This window comes from Triticum urartu, chromosome 2A (assembly GCF_056163025.1).
Source record: "Triticum urartu cultivar PI428250 chromosome 2A, HENAU_Tu73, whole genome shotgun sequence".
Classification (NCBI taxonomy): Eukaryota; Viridiplantae; Streptophyta; class Magnoliopsida; order Poales; family Poaceae; genus Triticum; species Triticum urartu.
In genome coordinates, this window is record NC_141874.1 from 513,567,762 (window position 1) to 513,587,463 (window position 19,702).

General features: G+C 46.8%; 2 protein-coding genes across 3 annotated transcripts; one reads left to right on the forward strand and one right to left on the reverse strand.

Annotated features, from left to right (window-relative positions):
* Window positions 1-3,777: 3,777 nt before the first annotated feature.
* Window positions 3,778-5,925, forward strand: LOC125541733 (U-box domain-containing protein 26-like). The gene has a single exon (XM_048705079.2). The coding sequence runs from the start codon at window positions 4,598-4,600 to the stop codon at window positions 5,798-5,800; it is 1,203 nt and encodes a 400-aa protein (XP_048561036.1). The 5' UTR covers window positions 3,778-4,597; the 3' UTR covers window positions 5,801-5,925.
* Window positions 5,926-12,499: 6,574 nt separating this feature from the next.
* On the reverse strand, window positions 12,500-19,144 carry LOC125538344 (mitogen-activated protein kinase kinase kinase 3-like). Of its 2 annotated transcripts, none has more exons than XM_048701601.2 (11): window positions 18,615-19,144; window positions 17,362-17,928; window positions 16,932-17,019; window positions 16,761-16,823; window positions 15,672-15,832; window positions 15,514-15,589; window positions 14,954-15,013; window positions 14,745-14,852; window positions 14,419-14,655; window positions 13,191-13,303; window positions 12,500-13,106 (listed from the first exon to the last, which is right to left on the reverse strand). In XM_048701601.2, exons 1-11 carry the CDS (start codon window positions 18,959-18,961, stop codon window positions 12,863-12,865), a joined length of 2,064 nt encoding a protein of 687 aa, XP_048557558.2. In that variant the 5' UTR covers window positions 18,962-19,144; the 3' UTR covers window positions 12,500-12,862. The 2 variants fall into 2 exon arrangements, with proteins under 2 accessions (XP_048557558.2, XP_048557559.2); XM_048701602.2 differs by having other exon boundaries at window positions 12,500-13,103; window positions 18,615-19,142.
* Between the last annotated feature and the right edge of the window lie 558 nt (window positions 19,145-19,702).

The following is a 19,702-nucleotide window of genomic DNA, read 5'->3' on the forward strand; positions in this document are numbered from 1 at the left end:
GCACATGATGACATGATATGAAATGCATGATACGCAAGTAATGACAAGGCAACAACAGCGAATAACTGGAAGACACCTGGCACATCGGTCTCGGGGCGTTACAATAGGACTAGCTATCCCCCTCTTATTCTGGCATTTTGCAGTTCAGTCCACAAATACTACCCATTTCATTTATACCAATGCATATGTAGTGTAGATCCTTGCTTGCGAGTACTTTGGATGAGTACTCACGGTTGCTTTGCTCCCCCTTTCCCCCCTTTCTATACCTGGTTGTCGCAACCACATGCTGGAGCCCAGGAGCTAGACGCCACCTTCGGCGACTCCTACTTCACCGAGGGTGTCTACTACTACGTGCAGGCCGCTGCCGCCGGCCAGGAGTAGTTTAGGAGGATTCCAGGCAGGAGGCCTGTGCCTCTTTCGATCTGTATCCCAGTTTGTGCTAGCCATCTTATGGCACCTTGTTTAACTTATGTCTGTACTCAGATATTGTTGCTTCCGCTGACTCATCTATGATCGAGCACTTGTATTCGAGCCCTCAAAGCCCCTGCCTTCTATTATGATGCTTGTATGACTTATTTATTGTTAGAGTTGTGCTGTGATATCTTCCTATGAGTCCATGATCTTGATCGTACACGTTTGCGTGTATGACTAGTGTACGATTGAATTGGGGGCGTCACAGTGGGACTTTGCATCTAGATCTCCACCAACGAGAACATATAATTGTGCCAACAATCTAAACTTTGGGATACATCTCCATGTATATGATTCCTTTCTCTTACTTGTTTACTTATTATAAGTTTCACTTTCACATTACACAACATAAATTGCATGCTAGGGCGTTTTAGGAGACTGAATCTTTACATTGTAAAACTTGACAAATTGCCTATTCAACCAACCCCCTCCAGACGCATAGACAAGGCTACACATCATTGTGAGCAGGACCGAATGGCCTATCGATGTTGACCCCAATCAAGGGTAAAAATAATTGCAAGCTTGCAACTTCGTGGCCACAACATTTCGACTGAGAGTCGACGCCAATCCTTGCTACATAAGGTGTGACCTAGTTTTCGGGTCCGGACCATAGGTCGGGCAAAAAGGGCGAGCATCCCAGCCCCCGGAGGGGAGGTCCCCAAATGCTAACAAGTTATACTAGTAACCACTATATAATTATAAATTATGATTGAAATATTATTAAATACATAAAAGAGAGCCTGAGTTTGTAGGAGCTCAATTTGAGGAAGCTTGGAGATCAGGAAAAACATATACACATAGCCATCCATGTGTTACATCATTTTTGGGTTAAAACCCTGGCATTCTCGACTATGCTGGGACCTCTGGGCCCCTGAAGTGAAAGTGCTCTCTAGACAGCCCGGGTCCCCGGGCTCTCTAACCCTCGGTTCTTGGAGTGGTGTTATCACCTCGGGTGACCCTGCGTCCAAGTCCCTAGAGTCCCCTCTGAAGCAACAATCACTTTGGCCTTGGGGGTATAAATACCCACCCTTCTCCTTCCCCCAACCCAAATCCCTGACTTGAGCTTCTCCACCATTGCCAACTCTAAAATCTCGATTACTCTTCATCCCTCCACTCAAAACTCCACCAAACTTTGAGGATTGAAAGAGAACCACTCGATCTACACTTCGACCAAACCAAAGAGTGTGAACTTCGGGATACATTCGCATATCCGACTTGTTTGGTTTATCCTTTCATACTTTTAATTAAGTTTTCTTGCTAGCTAGCTTGATGTTCTTTAGTGTGTAAGCTTTCGTGCCATATAGTTTGTTCTCATCATAGTTTGCATATCTAGAGAACATACTTTATCCCTAAAATTGGAAGTTATGCTAAAAAATTGTAGTCTCCTATTCACCCCCGCCCCCTCCCTCTCTATTCGACCTCTCGATCCCTTTAGTGGGTCGTGGAGTCAGGTGTATGGACAGTTGGGGAGGTGCTTTGGCATGATGCATGGTTAATGGCGCTACGATCTGAATGCAGCAAGAGTTGGTGCAAGGTGGTCGTCCCATTGTTCCAATCCTTGAGAGTAGTTCGCTTGACGTGTAAGTAGAGGTGTTTTAATAATTTCCTTTTTCTTAATGAACAGTCAAAGCTCTTGCTGGTTTCTTAAGTAAAAACTTCATATCCGCTAAAGTGTTCTCCATGACCAGGTATGTAACCAATGGCTTGTGACACTAGGACGTGCATAACCTACAATCCTAACCCTCACCCCTAACCTATTGCATATTCTCCCCAATTACACAACCTTCGTGTTTTTGCTAGCATCCATTGTTGGATCAAGCATCAATATAAACATCGTTCCCCTCCCAACTCCGATGAACACCCCCAAACTGCAACCCTACCCCTTCTAACTTATTGCCACCCCGGCAACATCTCTCACTTGGTTGCGCCTGTGGTCCAAACGACATAGACAAGCTCACCTCCCTTGGTTCCATCGCTATTTCCGCTCATGCATCACCGGCGGCTTCGCCTTGCAACCCTAACCATCCCAAAAAGTTTGAAAAGCAGGGGAAGCACAAGGATCTCGAAGCAAATCCATTAATTCAACATACATATGGTGTGTTTGGTTTGAGCCCATGACAACTCTACCAAAAATTTGGCTTGCAAATATTTTGGTCAATGATTTGATCGCCCGGGTTTTGGCAATGTTAGTATGAAAATAAATTAGAGTAAACTAGAGGGTATGTGCATACCAAAATATTGGCAACCATCCCAGCAAAAACTAAAATTTTGCCCACGGCCATGTCCAAAACATACAAAGTATATGATGTACTCACTCTGTAAACAAATATAAGATGTTTTAGATCACTACTTTAGTTATCTGAAGGTCTTATATTAGTTTACAGAGGGAGTATTACAATAACCTTTTTGTCCTTAGGACAAAAAGAGCAATTACATAATGAACATGTCTAGTGACAACTGTACTAGATTTGCCACCAGTACTGGTGCTCATGCCCTCTGGCTTGTCTCATTTAGATCCCGTCTCATGAGTATGATCATCGGTGCATCAAGGGCACCATCCTAGCCTAGCCCTAGAGAGCCCCTTAATTCTGGCAATCCTGCTGGCCATTACAGGCTACACTGCCTAAAAGTCTAGTGTAACCCAGGACTTTTGCACTGTCATAGCCGCATTAAGCTGCCATTAGCACCTACGGAATTGCATTGTTTACTCTCAGTGGGTCGCTCGAGGAGCCGATGGAGTTTCTTAGTTTCAACTGTGCAGATCATACTTTAGTATACTGATCTTTGTCTTGTTAAGAAAGATTCTCTCTCTCTGTCGTGGAGCTGCAGCACAACTGTTGCTGCTATCGCAACATTTTCTGACAAACTGGACCAAAGCATACACTTCTTAGCGAGCAATACAATGATACAATGGAGTACTAATTCAGATTCACCGAAAATGAAAGGGAAAGGAAGGATCTAACGGATTAGTCCTGTTTCTGTCATAATGTCAATTTGAGGCCATTATGGCATACACTAATAACAGTCATTAAATGTACTGCAATCTATCTTCTGCAAATGGAACAATCAAGACCCATGTAAGGAGGAAAAGGTTTACTGCTGAGGAGTCGAGAGCTCAGAATAGTCCACAGTTGGCAAACAGTACCACACCACACAAATGTAGACAGTAACACCAAAGACATTTACCCCACAGATGAGAAGAGAAACATTTACCCATTCCATTATACTTTCAAAGCATGATCTCCTTTGGCCCCTAATTTCTCTGGACCTTGCAAGCTGCAGGATAGTATGCAAAACAGCAGTCAAATTGCAGGCAGAACAGGCCTATTAATCCATTTTAAAAATGCTGCAGCCTCTCATCTCAAGTTGAGGTTGGCCGTTCCGTTCCAAGCTGCACAATGCATTCCGGCCAGTCCCCAACTCTGACCGCCCCCATGTTTCCTTCCAGTATTCAACTTTCCTCGCTCATGGCGTACTGGTCCAATCACCAGACCAATCCCTTTCAAAGACTATCACCAAAAGAGAAAGTTCTCCAGCCGCTGCGGCTGCCTTTATCTTGCCATGACCATCGCACACACCTCCTCCTCTCTCCCTCGTCTTCCTCGCTACTGCCTCCTCTCCCCTCTCTCTCCTCCAAGACAGGCAGAGAGACAGACAGAGAGAGAGCCCATATCATATCCAGTACTGCCTGTGACACTTGTGCTGCTGCGACTCCTGTTGTTTGGTGCCCATCATCTGCATCAAGTACGGCCATCATAGGGGCCGGGGCCGGCATCTCACGCAGTGACCGACCCTGCTGCGGTCACTTCACGGGTTTCGTCTGCTGCTGTTACGTTACATCGCCATGGATTCTTGATGGGAGTGGCATGGGAGTGAGTGCCAGCAGCCAGTTAAAATAGCCTTCTGTGTGACCGCATTCCTCGAAATAAGTCGATCCCGGCCTACAAGGGCTTCTCCACCGATCGGCCGGAGCTGCAGATTTGTTCGCCATCTTTTTGGGGTTTTCTCGATGAGTTCTTGGTTGGTATAAGTGGAGTGGTTTGTGATTCTCTTTTTCCTGCTTGGACGAGGGATTAGCTTCTTCCATTTCTTGTTGGATTCGTGTTGATCTCTGCGGGTGCCAGAGATGAGCGTGCCGCACCTGTTCCGGTGTCCGATCAGCCTGGACATCTTCACGGACCCGGTGACGCTGTGCACGGGGCAGACGTACGACCGCCAGTGCATCGAGCGGTGGCTCGCCGACGGCCACCGCACCTGCCCCGTCACAATGCAGGCCCTCGGCGACGGCGACACCACCGTGCTAGTGCCCAACCGCACCCTGCGCCACCTCATCGAGCGCTGGCTCTCCGCCGCCACCGACCACAGCCTCCCGGAGTCGGCGGACGACGATCCGTCGCTCGCGGCGCTCAAGCGGTGCCTCCAGTCCGACGCCACCTCCGCCGCCGCCAAGATCGGCGCGCTCAAGAAGGTCTTGGCGCTGGCGTCCGAGTCCGACGTCGGCCGCGCGTGCATGCTGCAGCTGGGGTTCCTGAGCGTGCTACTGCCGCTCGTCTTCCACGCCGCGCCGGCCGCGCCAGCGGAGCGCCACGCGGAGGCGGAGGAGCTCGCGCTGCAGTGCGCGCTCAGCCTCATGCCGTCGAACGCCGCTGCGCCGCAGCTCGACTGCCTCAACATGCTCAAGAAGGAGGAACACCTGGCGTCCTTCGTCCGGCTGCTGGGGCGAGGCAGCGGCCGGGCCAAGGCAGGCCTGTGCCGCCTCCTGGAGACCGTCGCCACGGCCGCGGCGACCCGGGACCTGGCGCTCGTCGTGGCCGCCTCGCCGCGCGTGTGGCAGGCGCTCCTGCCGCTCCTGCAGCAGCACGCCGGCCCGGCCCCCGACGCGCGCGCCTCGGAGGCCGCGGTGCGCGCGATCGCCGCGGTCTGCGCGGCCGAGCCGGCGCGTGGCAGCGCCATCCACCACGGCGCGGTCGGCGCGCTCTTCAGGCACCTGTCGTGGTGGGCGTACGTCAAGGGCGGCGGGGCCGTGTCCAGCGCGCTGGCGGCGGTGGAGGCGCTGGCGGAGACGGAGGCCGGGCGCAGGGCGGTGGCGCACGCGCCCGGCGCAACGCGCATTCTCGTGAGGCACGTGTTCATGATGTCGTCGAGCAACGACGGGAGCGAGCACGCGGCGGCGGCGCTGCTGGCCGTGTGCAGGGAGTCGCGGGCGGCGCGGAGCGAGGCGGTGGGCGCCGGGGTGGTGACGCAGCTGCTGCTGCTGCTCCAGAGCCAGTGCGGCGCCAGGGCTAAGGCCAAGGCGAGGGCGCTGCTGAAGCTGCTCAAATCCAGGTGAACCAGAGCTGAGTACTTACTCATTAGAGTTAGCGAGGATCTAGATGTTCTTGTAAGCTGTAAGTTTCTGCGTCAAGAATGTCTGCCAATGTATTCAATTGCGTGCAACTTATGTAGTGGCAATTCTGTGAAGCTTCAGGCGTCAATTGAGAGATTAAATTGTCCGGATATATTGTGGCGATTCTTTTGATTCCAACTGTTTTGCTACGGGAAACTGCGACGTAGGAGTTGCATTAATTAACCTGGGAAAATTGTCAAACTAAGCAGTCTAGAATTTCTCTATTATAAATGTGAAAGTACAAAGTAGAAGACATCGTAGCGGGGATAGCTCAGTTGGGAGATTGTCAGACTGAAGATCTGAAGGTCGCGTGTTTGATCCACAGTCACCGCATTTTTTTCTTTCTTCAGAGTGCATTTCCGGTTCTTTAATTTTAAAAAAGTCATATCTTTTAAACCACGTGTCGGAATTCAGATCCGTTTCTTCTAATGTAGTCTAATTGTACACATATTGATGTTTACTTGGCAGGAAGACTAGTTGCACACATATGATCAGTTGGCTTGTAATTTAGTTTAGTTGCACACACATTGATATTTAGTTAGCAGAACACTAGTTACACACATATATGCTTAGTTGGCACGGCAATGTAGTCTAGTTGCACACACATTGATGTTTAGTTGCAGGACTATTTGGCATACACGTATGCTCAGTTGGCGCGGCAATCTAGTCTAGTTGCACATACATTGATGTTTAGTTGGCAGGACACTAGTTGCATACGCATATGCTCAGTTGGCGCGGCAATCTAGTCTAGTTGCACACACATTGATGTTTAGTTGGAAGGACACTAGTTGCATACACATATACTCAGTTGCGTGGCAATGTAGTCTAGTTACACACACATTGATATTTAGTTGGCAGGACTATTGGCACACACATATGCTCAGTTGGTGCGGCAATGTAGTCTAGTTGCACACACATTGATGTTTAGTTGGCAGGAAGACTAGTTCGTCGAAACATCCCCATGTAGAATCTACTTTTGAAGAGCACGTTGCGAGGGTTTCAAAATGAAAACGGATCTAAATTTCGACATGCAGTTTAGAAGATATGTCTTTTACAATTTTGAAAATCAAAAATTAATGCACAAACGAACGTGAGGAATATTAATACAACAGCATGCAGTCATTCATCATATGTGAGAAGAAATCATAAATAAGGTGATTAATTAACAACATGCTACAGGTTTCCTAATCGGGACAAAAAGGACAGAAGGTTTTAAAAAAAGTTGGCCGCCCAGGAGCGCTAGCGGGCACCCAGCCGCCCGCTAAACGCGTCTTTTTTCTTTCTGAATTTAGTCTTCAAAATCATTCAATATTGTTTCCAGATTTTGCTGTTGATTTCTTAGCTGCGAAAAGGTAAAAACCAAGCACTTTTTGAAAATCTAAAAGTATACTGTATCTCCTGAGTTTTTTTTATCACATGAGCTACAAACTAAAGTTTTAACTCATGTTTTATTTTGATCATGTGATTCCGAGAGCCAGAACTACAGTCTCGTGCACAAACATGCTACTTTGTGAAGGATTATCACTATTTATCCAAATCGAAGTGCACATAAGCAAGCACTCACACACTATCCAAATCGAAGTGCGCATAAGCAAGCACTCACACCCTGCCATTTCAGAATCTAGACTCATCGTGAACCATCCTATGGTTGGATGGTTGGGAGGATATTGTAATATTCTCAACCCATCAAGGTCCAAACTCTGGTGTTTGTATTATTTCTGAATTTATTTTAGGATTTCTGGCGATACGTGTTCAGTGGAAGCAAACGTTCCCCTCAACTACGAGGCGTCTGTGGTGACTTCGCCAATTTCAGGATGATATGCCGGCTTAGTCTCTCGAAGATGCTAATAGTGGTAAGGTCTACTTGTGTGTGTTTATAGGGATGAGTGTATGTGCGTATATATGACCGCCTGCGTCTGTGCTGTATTCTCAAAAGAAAAATCTACACTCATCACATTCATATTATTTTTAACCATATAGTTATTCAGAAATACTCAGAGGGTCTTGGGTCCAAATGGACCTGAGTTAAAAAAAATTAGAAAGTTCAAAAAGAGACAAAAATTCATGAAATCAGTGGTGCAATCCATACCAACGTTTAGTATGAGCACTTTTCTTCTAACCAAGAAGGTATGCAAGAGTGTTACCTCCCCAATGGCAAATTTTTTTTGGAGCAGCTCTCTTGACAGGAAGGCAATGCATTGGGTCTCATGGGAACAATTGACGACGTCAAAGTGCAAAGGGGGCATGGGCTTCAGGGACATGCACCAGTTTAATCTAGCTATGTTGGACAAACAAGGGTGGAGACTGCTCACATAGCCGGATACATTGTGCTCAAGGGTGCTAAAAGGACGGTATTTCCCGGAAGTTGATTTCATGGATGCTACGCTGCCCAAGTCAGCTTCCAAGACTTGGCGGGCGATTATGGCAGGCAGGGAAGCTCTTCAAGACGGTTTGATCAAAAGAATTGGAGATGGCACATCCACTTCTATATGGACTGACAGATGGATTCCGGGAACCATCTCCATGATGCCACTGCTGCAACCATCGCCTACCACACTTGACAAGGTCTCTGATCTGATAGATAGTGATAACTGGTCATGGCGACAGCATGTGGTCCGAGACAATTCCATTGCGCCAGATGCCCAGGCCATTCTTAATATTCCATTGAGGCAAGGCGGTGGTGAAGATTTTCTCGCTTGGGCGCTCGATAAGTCAGGCAACTATACTGTCAAGACGGCGTACCGTGCTCTTATGACTCAGAAAGAGCGTTTAGCTCTAGAGGAAGCGACGGATACCGGTACTTCACGGGATGATCAACAGTTGTGGTCTGCACTTTGGAAGCTCAATGTTGTCCCGAAGGTGAGGGTGTTCTGGTGGAGAGTTATCCGCGGCATTCTTTCAGATGAGCACACACTCAAGATGCGGCATATAAGTGAGAATAGCAGATGCAATATCTTCTTAGCTAGAGATGAAGACCTCCAACATGCGTTGATGTACTGTTCGCATGCGAAGAGGTTCTGGCACGAGGCTCGGTCATGGTTTGATCTACATCTACCTCGGCTCCATCCAGACTCTTGGGCGAGGGATATATTATGTCATGATCGTTTCTCAGAGAAGGACAGGCCACTGATCATTACGATCATGTGGGCCATTTGGCACTCCCGCAACAAAATCAAACACAATGAGGAAGGAACAGATCCGGCAACATCAATGCGTCTGACGAGAGAGGCTCTCGCCATTCTAGATCTTCCTCAGAATCTTACTATGACCATGGCGGGGCATGGGTGGCGGCCACCTGAGTTTGATCACATTTCTATCACCACAGATGGCGCCATTGACTTCGACACAAGCACTGGAGGTGCAGGTGGTGTGGCTCGTTCGGCAACCAAGATGTTAGGAGCTTGGTGTAAACCATACATGGGAATCACCGATCCCCTCTTGGCTGAAGCTTATGAACTTCGTGACGGGGTGTTGTTTGCAAGACTTCGAGGCTTCACACATGTGATAATGGAAGTAGACTGCATGGAGATGGTTGATCTCTGGAATTCTCGCCACAATTCGAGATCTATTGTGGCACCTATCTTAGTTCAGATTGGAGAGCTAGCTCGTGATTTTTCTCTTTTTGTTGTTCAACATGTAAATCGGTCAGTGAATGTTCCAGCTCATCTATGTGCTAAGCGTGCTTGCACATTGCATGTAACGGAAAGCTGGCTTGATGAGACTCCCAGCTTCCTTGTGACAAGCCTTATGGTTGACTGTCCAAGGAATGCTCTTGTTTGAATAAAGCTCTCTGAATTGATTGCAAAAAAAAAACTACGAGGCGTCTGTGGTGACTTCGCCAATCTCAGGATGATATGCCGGCTTAGTCTCTCGAAGATGCTCATAGAGGTAAGGTCTACTTGTGTGTGTTTATAGGGATGGGTGTATGCGCATATATATGACCGCCTGCATCTGTACTGTATTCTCAAAAGAAAATCTACACTCATCACATTCATATTATTTTTAACCATATAGTTATTCAGAAATACTCAGAGGGTCTTGGGTCTAAATGGACCTGATTTAAAAAAAATTAGAAAATTCAAAAAGAGACAAAAATTCTTGAGACTTTTTGAAATCAAACATGATACGGTATTACACTAGTGTGAAAAGTTTCGTGAAGGAATAATTTGACCTACTCCAGGCCAAAAAAGCAAGATTGTGAATACAAAAGGTGTGGATAGTGTCATCCTTTTATTGCATCCACAGTAACCAAAATAGAGTTGTTCCTACACACATGAATGCACACAAACAAATTTGCATAAATCTAAACCTTATCTTTTCTCAAAGACGCACTCACGCAAAATATCAAAATCGAAAAGTTTAGATTTTTCATCGCAAAATGTCGAGCAGAAAGCATTAAAGTCTCTCCATTGGAATCGCTTGCAAGTTTGTGAGTTTAATGACAAACAACTTTCAAGTTTGAGCATGGACATCACCTTAATGCACCGAAGTACTAACGTTGCTTGCATGGCCACATACGTCCTATTCTAGGAAAATCTAGATCTTCCCTATTTGTTGAAGATGCACATGCACACGCCCTCACATGCCACTTCAGGATCTAGACTTCTTTTATATTTGGTGTGTGTGTGGGGGGGGGGGGGGGGGGAGGGGGGGGGGGGGGGGCTTTAGGTGCAAGAAGTGGTACCTCTCGCAGAATTTTCTATGGTGAAACCAAACTTTTATTATTATTATTATTTTGCGGGGTACCAAACTTATATATAATAATAAAGGACAGACCAGTGCTAGAAACTCACATACTGGCTGGGTCTGAGGAAGGATTATACGAGCAACCCTTACCCACACATGTACAGTGCAATGCAATGAAGCCGTGTCAAACGAAGAAGCCCTTGGTGGGAAGTACTTCACCACTATGCCAATTAAATAAAATTACAAAGGAACCAAAATTTGTAATTATCGGTGCACTAGCTTCTAAAAGAACATGTTAAGGCAAATTTGCAGGGTGTTTCTGGTTCACGGAATTCTAGAAACATAAGAATATGATGACATGTTGGATAGAGGAATTGAAAGCTATGGATGTGCAGCAATAGTTGTCTTTTTAAGAAAAAAGGTAAAACCCTGCACCAATCAATGCATATAACCATCATTATTAATTATTCAACGAAGGTTTGACAAAAACATACATCAAGTCATCGAAAGGCACCACTCACACATACAAATTCGATAATGTGGAGTGTTCCCCCTCTCCATATCTAAAACCGGTGGCGTCGTCAATCTATCCACATAACGTATCGGAACCAACAGCCAGTGCAGCAAACCTAAAGCGTACACCGCATCCACACGTTTTAGAAGGCCCCCATCATCGAACCGCTGACCCATCTTCAGGAGAGAGATCCGCATCATCCTTGCCAGTCCGGCCATCCGTCGACGCCACCATGACGCCCAACGGCGCCACCTCCTACGCTCGTCCATCCAGACGCGAAAACTCTGAAAGATCTGTCATGCGTAGCACCTACCAATCAGGTATGCCATGGCGTAGCACCTGTCGGCCAGGCATGACTTGATATCTCCACATAAGCTCCGTGCAAGACAAAGACGCTCCACCTCCTGCCTCTGTCTTCCAGCGCTGCTCCCAAAAGAGAAACAACACCGCAATGCCGCCATTGTCGGATTTGGAAGACCAGTTCCTAGGGTTTTCTCCGGAGCAGCACGAGTGGGTTGACAGTACTTACGCGACGATGCCTTCTTCAACGTAACAGCGTAGAACACCGCCACCGCCCGCCGTCGGCTCGGTTTTCACCGGCAACCATGTCTCTCCAACTCGTAGCCGGGACTAGATGACGGATCTCGAGATCCGACCACCCAGCCACAGGTCGACCACCTCTGACGGAGCAGATGGCCGCCACCGCCAATCCCAGGGCCACCACGTAGCAGCTCGCCCGCCGCGAGGGTGTCGCCGCCGCTGTGTCGCCGAGTCCTGAGCCCGCCCGGCGCCGCCCTGCATCGGCCATCCCAAGCAGCGGAGAAGAGGGAACCCGCCGTCGGCCACCACGAGGGGCTTTACCCCGGAGGCTTCGGCCGCGGCGATGGTCTGGGAGGGAGGCACGCGTCGTCGCCCGCGGGGGCGCGGGGGGGGGGGGGGGGGGCAACGGCTCAGATGCGATCTGGGTTGGCCTTCTTGGGTGTGTCTTAAAATAGGAGAGATTTTCACTTCAGGACCTCTGCACCAACTAAGGATGCATAATCAAGATATTTCTTAATGAGTGGTTCCACCACACACCAAGCTTGATCATAAATAAATGAGAGAAAAACTCCTGCGTATCATCTGTCAATTCTAAGAATTGAACTCGGATCGTTAGGCTGAACCGCATGCCCAACCACTGAACTCGGGTCGTTAGGCTGCACAACCACATGCCCAACCACTGAGCCAAGGCTCTTTTTGCAACAATGGTTGTTTGGTTGCATCAAATGAAAAATGCAAGAAACTTTGGTGAAGGATTATGTGTGTGTTATAATTGAAAGAGAAACAACTGTCCGGTTTTTTCTTAGCAGCATTATGTCAATGGCTTTCGACTTGAATGCTATCATCAGCTCGATGCATCCAAAAAACCATGTTCCGGTTACAGGAAAGATGCACCCACACCATTTCAGAATATATACATTCACTTTTCCTCCAATGTTTTACCATGAACATTAGCCAGCTAAATTTCCAATATCTGACACGAAAGTCGCTCGATCCCTCCTAACAACAACTGTGAGCTTGCGCAAACTGGTGAATTTACAACCCTATTGCTATAAGGGTTTGTATTGATTTACATCATGATATAACAGCCTATTATATATACAGATCTTCATGATACATCCTCTTTCCTCGAGAACCCTTTTCGACTGTACAGTAAATCAGACGGGTGTCGCAACACAAAGCTACAAGAGGCTGCAGACAGAACAACTCTGAGCATCTACCATGTTATGGGTGCATTTTTCATGCTGAAGCTCCACAAATGACGCTTAGAACCTTTTTGGAGAACCGTAAGGACTTTGGAGTTTCAAGGAGCCGTCCTGCCAGGGATCCGGCATTCGTCGTGCCTGATTCAGTGCGTAGCTTGATGAATTGTAAGCCGCGGCACCAGACGAGAGCATTGGGTGGGGCGGAGACGGCAAGCAGCTCCAGTTGGACTGCTTAAATTGCCTCAGTGGGCTTGAGCAGGGGGACACCGGTAGAGACATGTTTGTTCGCACAGGAATAGGGCTGCTAAAGCACATATATATTTTGTTAACAAAAATACGATGTTACGAGAAGGGTGAAAATGAGGATGGAAGCGAAGTATTTAAGTACCTCGAGGTACGGGGTGAAGGGACAGTTGTAGAAAATCCGGTAAAATCTCGCGCACTCACACCAATATCCCTTAGGGGAGTAATACTTCTTCGTGATGGCAACTCTCTGTTAGACTGCAACGAGAGGGCAGCATAAGGAGTGTGAGCTTTCAGAGAACAGATAGCATAAATGGAGCAAACAATGATGCCTTTTTCCTTGAATAACAACAATCATGCAATGAACTTTACAAAAAAGAAGTCACAGATTACTCATGAACTCGTTTAGAGCAGACATAATAGGATCTTTTATGAAATTAAGCCAAACCGCGCCCCCCCCCCCCCCCCCCCCCCCCAAAGTTGATCTGGTGTGCATAACTGCATACAATGACCAAAAAACCAGAATAGTGCTTCTAGCTATTTCTTAAATTGGTCCAGACTGAGTCCAAGTAAATTCAATAGTTCATGCAAATGTCAAGCACTCGTGTCAGCGAGCCACTATAATAAGTGACCCTCTCTTTGGCTTTTTTTCACAGTACCTTCTACTACCAACAAAATGGTACTCCCTCCGTCCCGAATTATTTGTCTATGATTTGTCTAGATAGAGATGTATCTAGACAAGTTTTAGTGTTAGATACATCCGTATCTAGACAAACCTAAGACAAGTAATTTGGGACGGTGGTAATAGTATAATAAGACTCATCAAACTATTGATTTTATTGGACACTTTCTACTTTAAACATCGGACTGTTTTATTTTTTACATGAAAGGATCAAGGGCATAAGGTTTGATGGGCTGATAAAGGTCCACTCTGCCCAGTCGCACGATTGGTATCAAAACTTCTGCATGAGTTCGCCGCCGGCTGCCGGCGTGCTTGCACGAGTCTGCTCTTCCCCTGCAGGCGGCAGCCGTCGTTGCCGCGGAGACCCACCTTCCATTGTTCATCCATCCAACCAGAATAAGACCTAGGTCTATAGAGTTACGACACAATGGTCTAGCATTTTTCATTCTTGGAATTACCGTATGAGCCACGCAATTTGTTGAACTCTTCCAGTTTTGACCCTGAAATGAGCACTACCATCCTCCACTACTCAGGTTTTACGCACTAGTATAAACTAATATGACCATTAGATTCCTAAAAATGGACAGCTCACATCGATTTGAGGTACCGTAAAAGTCCTCTATCTTCTTATTGTGAAAAAGGCCAGAGAACAAACACATACTTAAGAAATGAGTTTATGGACTAACTATACCATTGTATGCTTCACATCTGCTGGAGCAGAAAATGCATTTCTCAGTGCACTGTCTTTTGCTGCTCTTACTGCTGGATGGTCCTGAACAAAAGGATGGTCCATCAACTGACTTGCGGTGGCGCGAGATGCTGGATTACGTTTTAAGCATAGTTTCAAGAAACTTCTCCCATCCTCAGAAAAAATATCTGGGATTTCAGGTGTATCTTTACTGTTTGCAATCTTAAATATTGCAGCTACCTACAAGGCCAGATTGGAGAAGATTGAGTCAGCCTGAATTTGTCACGGCTACATTGAAACAGAAATGCAGTTGCAACTTAGAAGCATACCCCTTCATACTGGTGCCAAGGAGGTCTTGCCGTTGCCATCTCAATAATTGTACATCCCAAACTCCAAATGTCAACAGCTAGATTGTAACCTTTACTGTTCATAATAACCTGCATGTTTTCGATATTGAGTAGAGCTTTACTGACAAGGGTACAATTAGAAATGAAGAATACGGTTTGAAGGTTTAGTGTAAAGAAAGGAGGCAGCTCACCTCAGGAGCCATCCAGTAAGGACTTCCTTTGAAAGAGCGTATTTCAGCAAAAGATGATATCTGCTTGAACACAACAAATGAGATAAACGGCTTGGAGGGGGAGAAGAAGATAGTGTAGAATTTGTGTTTTCGTTGTATATGCATGTTTGGGCCAAGGCTCATATGGTAGTATTAACAAAGACCACAACTATCTCTTCAAAGGACGCGAATATCTGGCAAACGTTCGCTGGGAGAGAAATTGCCAGCGAATGCCAAAGTTGCCATGCCAACACACCTAAAAAACGTCATGCGTTTGTTACGGGCTTGCCATGTACGGAAGGAAAAATTGCCAGCAAATGCAGTGTAACTTTTTTTTTAAATGTCACTCTTTATTTTGCTCAAGCGGCTGTAAGGACATTCGCTCGGAGCTCCTTCCCAGCAAAAATTCGCCCATTAGTATGTCTGCTCTTTAAAAATAGAATACCTAGGATTGCTATCTTACAGATGAGACTTTTTTTTAACATAGTGCTACACATAGAGAATGGACGTAGGGTAGGGAGCAGAAAGGGAAAACTGCATACATGCTTAGCCATGCCAAAGTCGGCAAGTTTAACATCACCATTAGGGCCAACAAGTATGTTTGCTCCTTTAATATCTCTGCCAAGAAAAATTAGTATCAATCAATTATTCTATTGTGCTACCTATGTAATGTGTAGAAGTTATACAAGCTGTATACTACCTGTGGACAGTGTTCTTCGCATGCAAATACGCAAGACCAGCGAGAATTTGACCAGTATAACTGCGAATCACAGGTTCCTTAAAAGGGCCATACTCCCTAAGTAACTTATGAATTGAGCCCCCAGAAACAAACTCAAGATAAATTGAAAGGGTCTCATCAGTCTGTAAGAGAAGGTACACGGTTAGAAAGTCTAAACACAGCCAATTACTTGGCAATGTACTTCCAATAAAAGCTGATAACCACTAAAGAGCAAAATCATATAAATTCCTTTCATGATAGAAGAGTACAGGAAGAAAAATGGAGTAAAACATATGCAAGCCAGGTGAGAGGAAAAGCAACAAAATACTTAAGTCAAACAGAAGCATGTCCAAAGAGGTGGATGGGAGTCGAACAATCCAGGTAAAGCAATTAGCATGCCTACATAAATTATAATCAATGTTTTTGAAGAACTCCATATTACCTTGAACTTTGATGGTGTGTCTAATTTTGCCTCAAGAACTACAAAACCAGCTATCACACCAACCCCTGATATTCTAAAACCAGTGCGTTTAACCCCTTAGGATTTGGTGGCAGTTTTGCCAACATTAAAGAAGTAGACTGGAGAATCTGTATTATGAGTGAATATTGCAGGTTTTCTCCTCCCATACATGCTTATACTTGTACATGTAGATATGCAACGAATTTATATCATTGGTTCCATAGCCTCCCAAACTACTGAATAAATTCCACAAACTTCCCGATATGTTCTCATATTTTTGTGTATATATATGCAACATTTCCACAATATGTGTTATGAGACAAGCCATCATTTTGTGAGCAATGCCAGTAGCAACAGAAAGAACCTTTCATTATGGATAAAATTCATCATTTGTGAACTTTAGTAAACTGAATTTCCCACCGACTTCTTTACCTCTATGTGCATGAGACCTTAATGCCCACATCATTAATTTTCTTTGAACTTTATAAACTTGGCATTATTTTCTCTCACGAGCCCATCCCATCAAAAATTTGGATGGATCCAAAGAGCAAATAATTATTCGAATATGACTGCACACAGACAGAGCAGACGGTTTATCAAATAGAACTTACCATATCACTATCATAGTATTGCACAACGTTCGGGTGCGATGCTTTCTTAAGCATGTCTATTTCCTGTTAATACGGAAAGAATAACATGTTGTTTAGTCAATTAAACAGGTAAGGAAAATACCGTTGCGGTGCGTAGAAAGACAAGTAAGTTAACTGAATAAGATAATCAACCTGATTCAGTTGCTTGAGTCGTTCTTTCGAATGTGGATCATCTGAAATTACTTGTACTTCCTTAATCGCGCAAAACTGCCCATTTTCACTGCATAATTGGTAGTGAGATAAGAGTTCTTGTACAGACTGCCTTCCCAAACATTTAGGCAACACCCCAAGACATTCAATCAATATAAACAATTTGACATCAGAAAATTCGAGCGAAACAACAGTGTGCTAAGTTCATATACATTAAGCATGATCCCTTGAGAGCTAGATGCTACATAATCTCATATGTCAACTTATAAAGGCATCTACTGGAATATTGAACAATTTAGCACATCCCATGCTTTTCTATAGGTTTTGTAGCATATAATAAGACATCAATGCATTTAGTTCCATATGATAATCAAATCGCAAATGATACGAACACATGAAAAAACCATGATACCTGTTAAATCCAAGGTAAACCTGGCCAAATGTTCCACTCCCTAATAGTTTCCCCTTTTTCCACCGTGATTGGGACTGTGAGCAAGCAGTAGGAGATGTAGGAAGAGGCGAGCAAGCAGTGGGAGATGGAGGAAGAGGTGAACAAGCAGTGGGAGATGGAGGTAGAGGTGAGCAAGCACCGGGAGCTGGAGGAAGAGGCAAGGGATGAGGCGGGCTTCTCAAACCCTCACTCATTTTCAATGGTGACCTGGGGCTAAACCCGAATTCTTTTGAATGTACATTATTCACAGCAAAGGCATGGGCTTTTCGGCCAGGGGATGGGCTTCTCGTTCTTGGACCAAATATATCTTCAGTCAACATTCTGCCACGTGAACAACTGGCTTCGCTAGTTGAAGGATCATCGTTATTATGCACATAAAGAGCCCTCATGTTAGAAACAGGCGCCTCAAAGAACTTGTGATGCTCCCGTGGCATACTACATGACATGAAGCGTTTGTCTTCATTTAAGATCATAGCTGTGTCAGATGGCATGTCTCTCCCCTTGGCAAAAGCAATTGGATCCATAGACCTGGAGATTATGCCAAGCAAAAAAGAACCATCAACAGACGTATAAGCATTATTTTGAAATGAACATATCAATACCAAACAAAGAACGCACTAATTGAAGTAACCAAATCAGAACATATGACCTTGGAACTAGAATAGAAGCATATTGAGTGCAGAACTCAAAATCATCAATTTTTTGCAAGAATAAACAATTAGTTAGCAGAAGGAGAGAAAAAAAATCTGCATTCCGACTAAAACGTAAGTTGTTCGGCCTTTTTTGGGAATATTTCTTCAATCACAAATCATAAAACGCCTTGGCATCCGTGGTCACCCCGCCTAGGACTAGGTACATATTTTACCCAAAAACAAATGAAGTGGCTTACGATTGTAGAAGTGCAACGACCACGGAAGAGGTCAACAGGCGAAGTTGGTGCGAAGTCACACTGTTGGCTCCGAGTCTCTAACTCTGCATTTTGACTCCAATTCCTTTAAAAAAAGTTGCTAAGCCCACTAACCATTCACACTAAACCTAACGCCTCTACCTTTCGAGCAAGCCGCAATTCCCCCAAATTCGATCACAGTGTCACCCCCAAATTCAGCTTCAACTTCACCCCAGACGTGAAAATTGAACTGGTGAGCAGGGCAGCAGACTCCAGGCTGCAGCAAATTCGCAGGTAGGCCATAACCATCGGGCGATCAACCGCATACCTAGACGCTTGGTGATCCGGCGCGTCATCCGGCGAAGAGCACACGCTGGAGCCCGAGGCCGACGAGCAGCCCGCCACATCCGTGGCCTCCTCGCATAGCGGCTCCGGGCTAATCACGGGCACCGGGAGCTTGTACTGGAACTCGGCGCCGCCCCGGCCATGGCGCGCGGCCGGCGAGTCGAGGCTGCGGGCCTTCTCCCGCGCCCGGGGGGTCGGGGACGGGGACGGGTAGTCGAGGTCGACGGACTTGCGCGAGGGGGAGGAGGCGGCGGAGGAGACGGCCGCGGCGCCGGGCTTGGGCTTGGACCTGGACCTCAATTTGCCGCGAAACCAGCCCGGCACGGGCATCGCGGAAGGTGGGGCCCCGTCGGCGCCGGACGCGCCCCCGAGCTGCAGGGGTGGGCAGAGGGGAGCGGAGGAGGGAGGCGCGAGCGAGCGAGCGGGCGAGGAAGGCGCGGGGTAGGAGCCGACGCGACGACGACGCTTTTTAGGCGAGGGGGAGGAGGAGAAAGAAGAGTGGTGGAGTAGACAAAAGCGGGGGAGATATTTTTTCGGAGAGAAAAAGAAAAGGAATGGAAATGGCGGTATGCGTGGGAAGTTACTGCCTGCGAGTGGGTGGCAGGCAGCTGCCGCGACGGCGACGCCGCGGGCCCACGTGCGGCTGATGGCTCGTCTCGCTGCCGCGTGGGTCCCGGCTCGTTCAGCCGGTGCTTTGGTCCGCGCTGTCAGTGGGCGAGTGGTGCTGATGCGATGTCGGGGGAGGTTTCGTTTCTCGGATGGGTTGCCCGCGGCGGCTTGCGATGGTGTCGGGCGGCTGCATGTGGGGCCAGGGTGCGTGGTCGTGAGCGCGCGCGCGCGTACGTGCGTCTCCTTTTCCTGGCTCCCGTGTGGAATCTTCGTGGATGGATGGATGGTGGTGCGGCGGTGTGGAGTTTTTGGCGCTCGCCGGAAGTTCGGTGGGGCACGGGAAAGGTGACGGTGGGTAGGGGACGCGCTGACGTGTCACCCAACACCCAACCGCAAGTTAACTCCTACTCCCTCCGTTTCTCTGTAAATAATTTAGTCTTTTGTAGTGATTTCATGCCGAAG